The sequence below is a fragment of the Limulus polyphemus genome, unplaced genomic scaffold, assembly GCF_000517525.1.
Source record: "Limulus polyphemus unplaced genomic scaffold, Limulus_polyphemus-2.1.2 Scaffold503, whole genome shotgun sequence".
Lineage (NCBI taxonomy): Eukaryota > Metazoa > Arthropoda > Merostomata > Xiphosura > Limulidae > Limulus > Limulus polyphemus.
In genome coordinates this window covers 466,443-478,476 of record NW_013666113.1, presented here as the reverse complement: position 1 = coordinate 478,476, position 12,034 = coordinate 466,443, and the positions used below count along the sequence as shown (strand labels likewise).

Here is a 12,034-nt window from a genome sequence, read left to right as displayed (position 1 = left end):
AAGAGATTGATCGAGTATATGGTAACCAAACTTAAAACTAAAGATAACTATATATAAAGAGATTGATCAAGTATATGGTAACCAAACTTAAAACTAAAGATAACTATATATAAAGAGATTGATCAAGTATATGGTAATCAAACTTACAACTAAAGATAACTATATGGAGAGATTGATCGAGAACATGGTAACCATACTTAAAACTAAAGATAACTATATGGAGAGATTGATCGAGTATATGGTAACCAAACTTAAAACTAAAGATAACTATATGAAGAGATTGATCGAGAATATGGTAACCAAACTTAAAAGTAAATATAACTATATATAGAGATTGATCGAGTATATGGTAACCATACTTAAAACTAAAGATAACTATATGGAGAGATTGATCGAGTATATGGTAACCAAACTTAAAACTAAAGATAACTATATGAAGAGATTGATCGAGAATATGGTAACCAAACTTAAAAGTAAATATAACTATATATAGAGATTGATCGAGTATATGGTAACCATACTTAAAACTAAAGATAACTATATATAGAGAGATTGATCGAGTATATGGTAACCAAACTTACAACTAAAGATAACTATATATAAAGAGATTGATCAAGTATACGGTAATTAAACTTAAAACTAAAGGTAACAGTGGAGAGACATGATCGAGTATCATTATTTTAACTGCCATAGTTTTCCAATAGTTTTTAGTTTTCCTGAAAACCTAAAAACGTAAGTGAAAATAAATATACATAAAAAAACGTGAGTGAACAAAGAGAGAGAGTTGGTATGTAAATGATTATAAGGTGGCGAGAGTTATTAAGAGGTTCGTTAATTCAGAACAATCGTTCGTTAAAGCCTCTTATGGTGTTACTATAAATTTGTTTCCCGAACTACGTTTCTTACCGCTTGCATTGAAGGGTAGGGCGTGGCCTAGTGGTTAGCCTGCGCTAGCGGTAAATCCGAGGAGGCACGGTCGTGATACATAACCGCAAAAATGTACTTGTTACTTTGGAGGCATGGGTGCGTTTATCACAGTGACGGTTAAATTTCACGTTTCGATTAGAGTGGCCTAAATATTGGAGGGGAGTGTTGTTGACTAGCTTCCATCCCTCTGTGCGCGAATTTTCGAAACACATAAACTTCTGCTTCAAACTGAAAGATAAGAAACGAGATCTCCATAATAGCTAATGTACTGAATCAAGAATAGATTCATTTGACCACAGTCCGTATACATACACACAGAGAAATGCACATTGACATTACGTTTATTAACATATACCTCGCATAGGAATTAACACTTGTTTGTTTGTTTGTTTTGAATTTCGCGCAAAGCTACACGAGGGCTAACTGCGCTATCCGTCCCTAATTTAGCAGTGTAAGTCTAGAGGGAAGGCAGCTAGTCATCACCACCCACCGTCAACTCTTGGGCTACTCTTTTACCAACGAATAGTGGGATTGACCGTCACATCATAACGCCCCTACGGCTAAATATCACAGTTGTAGATGCTTTTATCATGGATCCTACTCCCCTAAAAATATGACCTTCCTATGTTTTTGCTATGTGTTCATATAGGTATAAAGACAACACAAAAGCTCATACGACATAAACAATAAATCTTTTTTTGTTTTGTATAATACGCGAATTTAAAACGCAAAATTACACAAAACGCATATAGGTGTTATCAGCCTTCTCAGAGATAGCGTTGGCCTATGAAACACGCAACGAACAGTAGTTTATTCCTCCGATTATTGTCTTATATTTCCAAATGTATTTTTCACGAAATGTTTTTGTGTGTTTCTTTTACAATCACATTTTGCTCAACTCACACGCGCTAAAACTGTTACACAAATAATCACTTACCAAGCAGTTTACGGTGCATATTATTGTCGTCCTATCGTTTTTCCAATCCATTCCGTGGGAGCAGAGATAGGAAACCGAACGCAAGTTCGTTGTTTTCGAAATAATTCCTATATAAATGGGCTTGTTGTGAACGTATGGTCGCTAATGATGACGAGGCTGGAAGATTGCGAGTCACGAAATCTGTCCAACCAATTATGATCGTTCTTTTTATCGCAGTGTTGTGTTTCCGTTGCCCAGTTCACAGTTGTAATAAATTCTCCATAAGAAGACGTGTTTTTTTTTTACATCCACATTTTAACCTGTACGAAGCCTAACGTTTCCTGTGGGCGAGTTTACAACGGTCAGTAGCTAGCAGTATACTAGTCCAGACGCGCCCGTATTCGTATACCACTTTCGATTTGTGGCTGTAGGAAAATAATCTGCAACCCGGGCCTCAAACGCTGCTAACTTAAGTTATGGCTATCTCAACCATACCCCCTCCCCCTGGTGGAAAAATTTACTTTTTGGGTATTTCGTGACGAAGCTTCTGCACTTAAAAGTCCCTTAATTCTTGATGGGCAAACAACAGTGTAAAGATTAATAAAACACAGGTTTTACAGTCTATGTTATATAATACAGGCGTGCTAAACCTATGATTACCATAAAGGAAACGGTCAGTTTCAACCTTCAACAAAACAAAATATATCGTCGACATCCTGTTTACGAGCTGACAGTCCCCAGCCACCTAACAACCTACATATATTTCCTATGAACTTTCATCTCTCTTGCTTTCTGTCTTTTTTTTTCTTGGGAGTATACGTACACAAAGCGTACCTGCGGTGACAACTGAGGCCAGTCTTCTTGGCGCAGGAGTAGAGGAGGGAAGGGAGGGTAAAAAAAAAGAGGTCGTTCCTACCGACCGCGAAACCTTTGTCTTGTAGGTGGGGTGATTAGGCAGTACCTCACGACCCTAACCAAACCTTTCTTTACAGTGTTTATGGTCATAAAACATTAAAATGGCAGTCAGTGTTTCGTTTGGAATATCTTGAGTTGCTCTGGGTGAGATTTTCCACATTACATATCGAATTTTGAGGTTCCTATCCTACAACTTGGCCAAAGGCCGCCAGCTTTAACTTGATTTGAAACACAAAAAAGTACCAGTTGAGAAAAACAAAAATTGTGAAAGTATATGTATATACACACTTTCAGTTAGGTGCTAACATTGACGTTAGAACAATTTACAAATTTTCTGGTGGAGATGCTGAAAAACTGTCGAATAAAATCGAAACTCCTGTACATGATGGGAGCCACGCATGCGCTTTATTCCACCCTCTCAATGCAGCCAGCCAGCCAGGAGGTGCTGCTACACCCTCAGCACCAATAGTTTCCGCGCCCTTGGGTGTAAACACAAAAATTCCTTGTTCCATGTTAAATGACGGCAGGATATCTATTTCATATTTCTCCACGAGCATTGTTTGTTTATTATTGTGCTCTTTGTAATATACCTGACTTTTACTCTTTAACCCTGCCGCTAACGCACTAAAACAGACAAAAAAAAAAAACTCACAAGAGATAGAAAGAACGGATTATTTAATTTCACTGTGAAAGAAAGAAGCCGCCCTCTGACATCTACTGTACAAAAGTCGAGTGCCACAAAATCAGAATATAACCGAAGTTGCTACAGTGAAGTAACCAGATCTGGCGAGTCAAGGTTAAGTGAACTTGGTGGATCATTCCAATGAAAAACAACAGGATATATATATCCCTTTAAGGAGAGAAATGGTTAAGATGCACGTACTTGTGCTGAGATATTATATATCACTGGACCGGCGACGCTCGTCTTATGATAAGTTTGAGAGCTAGACTCGTGTAGTTTCGTACTGAGCAAAAATATTTCATACAAAGGTAATAAATATTAATATAAACATTGTGTTGTTGTTGGTTGTTTTTTCAGCTCACTTTCCCATACTATACATATATCGGAGAAGCCATAATGGAAAACTCCTTTTTTATCTACATCTCGGATAAATGAGAACAGTATGCTACCCATTTATTCATACTCGGTCGCTAAGCAGCTACGTTGCCATGCCACTTAAGGTACCAGAACAATAATAGTACAGAGGAATACAGTTGCTTTACTTCGTGTGTACATTAAAAAGCTTCTATTTTCTATCTTTCTCTCTAAAATAGTCGCATAAATTATACGAAACCAGTTCTGACAAAAGTATACTTTTTTAAGGTTTGTTATCGGGCAACTAGAGGGGGCTACCATGTTAGCTACGAATATGGAAAATGCGGTTTTGTTTTATTTACATATGCATGAGTCATAATATATTTTACAAATGCTACAATTTTTATGATTTTTCTACCAGGGAACGCTGAGCACAGACAAACACAGTAAATAATGATAACAACAGACATAAAAAAAGCAAATACGTATCTGATTAACAAAACCCTACAGGTAACGAGAACACAACATGCAAGTCACATTACATTACGAGCAGGTATTCATAAATACGGAGATTGGAGATCCATATAGCGCTCTTCTAGTGCTCGTTACCAAAGTAAATATTTATGCACGGCGTGACCTAGTGGTTAACGTGCCCGGACGGTAACACCGAGGATTCGTGGTTCGCATCCGGTTGCCGCAACAACAAAAAATGCACTCCGCACTCTAAGGATGTGGGTTCACTATAAATGTGACAGCGAAATCCCATTATTTGGTCAGACAGAATGGACGGTGGGTGTTATTGAACAGCTGCCTTTCCTCCAGTCTGTCAGTTTAAAATTAGGGGCAGCTAGCCGTTGTGTAGCTTTGTGATAATTTCGAACCAAATAAATTAATTCTATGCAATATATGTAAGTGACTGGTATATTAAAGTCCGCTAACAGATTACTCTTTGTATTTTATATCATGTTTGCGTCATCAAAAATATTTGGAATTTTTGCACATTCGGAGCAAAGTTTTGTAAATCACCACAAGAGGTGTAGGACATTAGCAATACAATCCATAAATACATCAATCCTATATTACAATCGCTTCAGAACCTTCTTTGATATTAACTAAGGTAGTCGATCTCCAACTACAAAGTCCCCAAATCTGTGTACTGACTTGCAGAAATTTATGACATGCACAATGATGGTGCTTGAATTAGTCTCCAAACAGGGATTTTGTCAACATGTAATACCTTCTACACCAGAATTAAGTTCATACAAAATATTACAAGTAAAGAAAAACCTTTTTTTAAAAAAAGGAAGTAAATGTAGCGATGGCTGATATCAATCTAATCAAAAACACCTTAGATGTGAAAAAAAAGGTGTGGCAAAAAAAAAAGGATTGAGCGTGCGACTCAAAGGAAGAAAATCAAAATTGGCGGCCAAACTGGTAGTTGTACTGATAGCACTGATATGAATTTTACAGCAAATATTCATTCATTGTTTGTTTGAATGTACGCACAAAGCTACACAATGGGCTATCTGTGCTCTGCCCACCACGGGTATCGAAACCCGGTTTCTAGCGTTGTAAGTCCGCTGTTACCTAGAATTACATTTGGTTGAGTCAAAATAGGGATTTGTAGTTTGAGTAAATAATGTCTACAGTATCTCTAGCATTGTTTCCTTACGATCCCTATTTTTAGGTGTTTTTTAATTCCCAATTTTTTTATTTATCTTGTTTACACTAAAGTTTCAGGATATAAATAGTTTGTCTTAATATTAGGACACAACGACTTATCGACCTAAGGTCAACACAACGACTTATCTAATAAGGTCGAAACACCGACTTTTGACCTTAGGTCGATAAGTCGTTGTGTCGACCTTAGGTCGATAAGTCGTTGTGTCGACCTTATTAGATAAGTCAATATGTTGTGTCGTCCTCACGGTAACAGAAAAAAAATCAAATTCCAGTAAAACACATTTTAATGTATTTATAACCAGATTATTTCGAATAATCAACCCACGACTTCTGGTGGATTTTTTGGATTACGATAGACGACGATTTTGAGTGAAGCGCAAAGAATAATGTATTATCTTTGACTACTACCAACCAGTACAGTCACACGATGTAGCTAACAAACCAGCCGGCAAACTACAACTGTGGAAATAGAAAGTGTTCCTTCTCTACTACAAGGGGTTGTCGATCACGGTTTCTTTGTTCAAGTGGCGCATCCAGGTGGCACTAGTTGAGAATCTTTCCTTAACCCCGCCAGAAGAAGTACCACGACACGCTGTTCATTTCACTCAGATCACGTGCTGATCTAATCACAATACCGTACTTGCAAGGTGCGGGGGGGGGGGGGGACTTCATGTAAAGTTTCTGTTTGGTCACGCATGCACGTGCGTAGTACAGTAAGTAATCTTTCCAACAGTAAAGTCCAGCTGTCGAAGGTTAGCCAGTAAACGTGGAGTTACCATGGTTAATTATCTACATGATAGTAGCACGTCGTAGATTAACCAAGAAGGAAATAATACCAGCTGTCACAAAAAATCACCCCCTAAAATAAACATCCCCCTTGGAATTCAGGCAGCTTAGTATTGTAGAACTCTACTTATTAAACTCAACACGATTGTGTGTTTTACAAATATCAACCAACACAAAACTACATTAAAATAAAGCAATATTAATAACAAAACCAAAATAAAACTACCAAGGCTGTAGCTAAAGTTAACTCACTATGTAAATCACAGTGTTTAATATTTTATCTCAAAAATATTGCAGAGATTTACTGAATGCTAATAAGTTTTGATACATAAAGGTTTAAATAAAATCCACCAAAACTGAATATAATCAGTATCAGATGGCTACTTTACTCACTACACATACTAACCTTACTGGCAAACTATTTAGCTCACACGAGGTGCAGTACAAATTTAAAACTATGTAGCATCAAACCGAATAAATTTTCTCCCTATTAGGAAGTTGTAAAGCAAAACGGAGTACCTTACATCCTGTAAGGAAGTATAAACTTACATCAAGTTTATGATATAAATCAGAAGTACCTTTCATCTAGTACGGAAGTATAAACTTACATCAAGTTTATGATATAAATCAGAAGTACCTTTCATCCAGTAAGGAAGTATAAACTTACATCAAGTTTATGTACCCTTCATCTAGTAACCTAAACTTATATCAAGTTTGTAATATAAATCATGAATACCCTTCATCTAGTAACCTAAACTTATATCAAGTTTGTAATATAAATCATGAATACCCTTCATCTAGTAACCTAAACTTATATCAAGTTTATGATATAAATCATGAGTACCCTTCATCTAGTAACCTAAACTTATATCAAGTTTGTAATATAAATCATGAATACCTTTCATCTAGAAAATCACACAATCTTGTTTTAACAGTTTGTATTGTAAAGCGGTTTTTTTTTTTCGGTAAAAAATATATTGCAAAGTCTATCCCATTTTAGTTCTTGGACTACAAGTTCTACAAATTCAATGTTTACAAGTTTCACGTAACTTATGATAGACCCAACTTCACGAATTAATAACACCTCAATAGAGATTTCACTTTGTCACTTCACGAATAAATAACGCCTCAATAGAGATTCCATTTTGTTACTTCACGAAAATCTCTATTGAGCGTTATTAAACACTTTGTTACTTCACGAATTAATAACGCCTCAATAGAGAATCCACTTTGTTACTTCACGAATTAATAACGCTTCAACAGAGATTCCACTTTGTTACTTCACGAATTAATAACGCTTCAATAGATATTACACTTTGTTACTTCACGAATTAATAACGCTTCATCAGAGAATCCACTTTGTTGCTAATTTTCTCGTATGTACGGTACCTCTCTTATCTCTCGTTTGTTTGTAATTAAGCACAAAGCTACACAACGGGCTATCTGTGCTCTGCTCACCGCGGGTATTGAAACCCGGATTCTAGCGTTGTAAGTCCGCAGATTCATCTCTCGTACTTCGTTGAAAGGACAAACTCAAAATTTACAGCATGGAACAACTTACTGGCGTACTGTATTAATCTCACAGTTACAAAGTGACTATTGTACCCTTCAAGTTACAAAGATAGCGTAGCAACCTTCCTTTAATAAAGATACTTCTTTAACCTTACACTTACAGCTTTATTATAGTAGTCTTCAAGTTAAAAAAAAATGTAGTAATTTTCAAGTTATATGAAGACACTATAAAGTAACTGTAGTTGTGACGTTTAAACAGTATTCCAACATTATGAGAAGATAAAGGTGTAGTTTGTCAACCTACCTGGTCTGTCTAAAAGCTGAACAGCTGTAGCTGGGAAGTATCCTGACTGAGATGTGTGATTCTTCTGGAATATGATACCTTTCCAGCGTCCATCCGAACACTGCTGCAAAACCTAGAAATGATAAAACAGTGAGATAACCAGGAATAACATTACACAAAGCGAGGATATAACCCCAAACCCTTTCATGTGTTGTTGGATAGTAAACAAAGCAAGAAGATAACTCCCCACCCCACAAAAAATACAAACCCCTTCCACATGACGTTGGATAGTAAAGAAAGCAAAAAGATAACCAAAAAATACAACCCCCCTCACATGGCGTCAAACAGTAAATAAAGCAAGGGGATAACCAAGAAATGACAAATCCCTTTCACGTGGCGTTGTACAGTAAATAAAGCAAGGGGATAACCAAGAAATCACAAATCCCTTTCACGTGGCGTTGTACAGTAAATAAAGCAAGGGGATAACCAAGAAATGACAAATCTCTTTTACGTGGCGTTGTACAGTAAATAAAACAAGGGGATAACCAAGAAATGACAAATCTCTTTCACGTGGCGTTGTACAGTAAATAAAACAAGGGGATAACCAAGAAATGACAAATCCCTTTCACGTGGCGTTGTACAGTAAATAAAGTAAGGGGATAACCAAGAAATGACAAATCCCTTTCACGTGACGTTGGACAGTATCACTAGAATTAGCCATCGGCCATTAAACCTTACGTAATCATTCTAGGAATTTTCTCTTGTTCAAGAAATAAGAAAAATCAGTTGAAAGAGCTCGAGGAAACGTGAAAAAAGTTCAATTATCTCTCTCTCTTTTTTAATGGAAACTTTTTCCCCATCCTTTCTTTTCATGGCATTATCAAGTCCGAGTTCTGATGGCGCCAAATGGAGGACCTTGAGCGCGTTAACAGAGTCAGTCAGGCGTACCACCACTTACATTTACGTTACTAAGTAACAATAAATGTAACTAGTATATAGAAGTCTACGTCACTAAGAAACAATGAATGAAACTAGCACATAGCAAGTCCGTCATTAAGCAACAATAAATGTAAGTAATACATATAAATCCACGTCACTAGGCAGAATGAATGTAACTAGTACATCGAAATCCATGTCACTAGGCAGCAATGAATGCAACTAGTACATCGAAATCCATGTTACTAAGCAACAATGAATGCAACTAGTACATAGAAATCCACGTCACTAAGCAACAATGAATGTAACTAGTACATCGAAATCCATGTCACTAAGCAACAATGAATGTAACTAGTACATCGAAATCCACGTCACTAAACAACAATGAATGTAACTGGTACATAAAAATCCACGTCACTAAGCAACAATGAATGTAACTATTACATAGAAATCCACGTCACTAAGCAACAATGAATGTAACTAGTACATCGAAGTCCACGTCACTAAGCAACAATGAATGTGACTATTACATCGAAATCCACGTCACTAAGCAACAATGAATGTGACTATTACATCGAAATCCACGTCACTAAGCGACAATGAATGTAACTAGTACACAGCTGGGGCTTTATGGCAGAAAAAGTATTTTTGAAGTTTTAATTTTTTTTCTGCATTCTTAAATGTGGGCGCGAAAATATCAAGAAGCAGAAGAAAAAAAGAACAGGTATTTGAGCATACCTTTTCGTCAAAGACTTCAGATAAGCTCGATATTTATTGATATACATACATTTCGGAATATTCATTAAATTTTTTTGTTCCAACTGCGTTATCACTTTTTAACAGTTTCGACTGACAATTTAAATAACTTTGAAAGTATAATAACATTTAAGATTTATATAAACTGTAGTACAAAAACCAGTATTTATGAATGTAATTATGCAGCCTATCGCATAATTCACTGCTAAATGTTATGCCAAAACAGGGCCACAAATTATGAGGTTCACAATTCTTTTTCTTTTCTTTTCACTTACTATATCTCTGCAAAAATACGTCCACAGACTGACATCAATCCCCAGAGCAGCGGATGGGAAATACTGTACTAAGGTATACTAATGTACAACATTCCGGTTATGCACATCCAACTGCTTTCAAAGTGTGTGTGTTATATCAAGTGAAATATATAGCTTTAATACCATTAGTTACGTTAATTGTTAATAGGCGATTAAAATCAACACTATAAAACCATAATAAACTTAATATAAAACAAGCATTAAAGAGATTTTGGTAGAGTTCCCATTATCAGTCCTAGTTGTCACCTTAAAGTCATAGAGTCACCCCGTATGATGCTGTGCTGTTCATAACCTTTTAATTTGTGGCGCTATCTATTGACCAAGAGAAACATTATATCTGTTTTCAAAGGTTTCAGCAACACACGTCCGCCGATGAGTCAGCGCTAAGTTTACGAATTTACAACGCTAAAATCCAGGGTTTGACTCACCGCTCTGGAAGGAGCGCAGACAGATAGTTGTGTGGCTTTGCGCTAACAAATAAATAATTCAACAACACGTGTGCATTTCAGATTACATGCCGATTGGAATATTCAAGCTCTCATGTTAGAGACTGGTAGAAAATCTAGAATTTTATGGAAACATCTTGGAAAGGTAGTGTAAAGTTTCATTATTTTGAAACTCCTAAGCCTATTAATTAGTCGCATAATTAGCACGTACGTGATGATAAGGCTTAACCGATCTAGTTTTAGAGCTTGACATAATTAACTCTTATAAAAGTTTGCTTCATTTCTGCAAAGTTAGTTATTTTTCTATGTCGTTACTGATTTTTTTTAGAAAGAAAGTCACTAAAAATGAGGCAGGTTTCAAATCGTCGTTAACCCTGTCGAGACTTGCAAAATAACGACAACTCCCGATGTATCAGTAAAATAACGCATTCTTTCTAAACATTTACCGTTTTTAATAATAACAATAATCAGCTATTCAAAAATACTTATATCTTGATGAGTCAACAAATGTTTATAGTTTATGTTTCTAAATTATTGCGTTAAATGTATTTCAATTATAATTTGGTCGTCACTGATGAGCCAAACCCTAAGCCGTTCAGTATCTGAGCACATGGTATGTTTTCAATAATCAAAAAAAGTAAATTACAAAGCGAGTTTTGTAGAAACACCAAGTAGCATCTTAGCACTCATATACCACAATGCATGACGATCTGGTGTGTTCTCTTTCAAGGGCAAATAAAACCAAAATCAAGAGTAACAAATATTTCTATTTCTTGCTTTTGAAGTTCATATGTCATGCTGTCTGTGCTGTATCCTACGGAGTGCATAATTCTTCTCGTGATTCATACATGAGCACGTCTTACTGACGTCGCAACAGTACAAATTGCAACGATAATCGTCCCTTATGTGACGTCATTTTAGTGTCTATTGACTGACTAACAGACAACGCACTAGTTTACAGTGGTGCGAGTGGTTAAAACAGGTGACCACCCCAGGCGATCTTCGGGCCCCTTTCGGGTATATTATTACACTACATCTTACAATGGACTTAGAAGTATGGTTTCTTTACACTACACCTCCCAAACCTTGTAATGGACTTAGAACAGTAGTTTCTTCACACTACGTTTTCCATGCCTTACAATGGAATTAGAACTATGGTTCCCTAACATTACGTCTTCCAAACCTTATAATGGACTTAGAACTGTAGTTTCTTCACACTACGTCTTCCAAACCTTACAATGGACTAAAATATGTGGTTTATTTACACTACGTCTTCCAAACCTTACGGTGGACTAAAAACTGTGGTTTCTTAACGCTACGTCTTCCATGCCTTGCAATGAACTTAAAGCTATGGTTTCATTACACTACGTCTTCCAAACCTTACAATGATCTTAAAACTATGGTTTCTTTACACTACGTCTTCCAAACTTTACAATGGACTTAAGACTGTGGTTTCCTAACACTACGTCTTTCAAACCTTGCAATGGACTTAGAACTGTGGTTTCTTAACGCTACGTCTTCCAT

The 12,034-nt window shown here is 36.4% G+C and overlaps 2 protein-coding genes across 4 annotated transcripts in view; both read right to left on the bottom strand.

Moving 5' to 3' along the window:
• Positions 1-12,034, bottom strand: part of LOC106458713 (caskin-2-like) — a 75,046-nt gene that overhangs the window by 52,942 nt on the left and 10,070 nt on the right. For 2 of the 3 annotated variants that reach the window (XM_022384984.1, XM_022384986.1), the window contains exon 3: positions 8,080-8,191. Coding sequence is in view for 1 of the 3 variants with exons in the window: in XM_013918255.2 (XP_013773709.2) it covers positions 1,865-1,883 (19 nt within the window). In the remaining 2 variants the exon portion in view is untranslated. Of the gene's footprint in view, positions 1-1,864; positions 2,283-8,079; positions 8,192-12,034 lie in introns of those variants that run through there. The other variant, XM_013918255.2, reaches the window with a different exon arrangement.
• LOC106458706 (caskin-2-like) overlaps positions 3,082-12,034 on the bottom strand; it is a 198,754-nt gene continuing 189,801 nt past the window's right edge. Inside the window, exon 7 of the mRNA XM_013918248.2 lies at positions 3,082-3,382. Within this exon, the coding sequence (XP_013773702.2) occupies positions 3,082-3,382 (301 nt within the window). The remainder of the gene's footprint in view (positions 3,383-12,034) is intronic.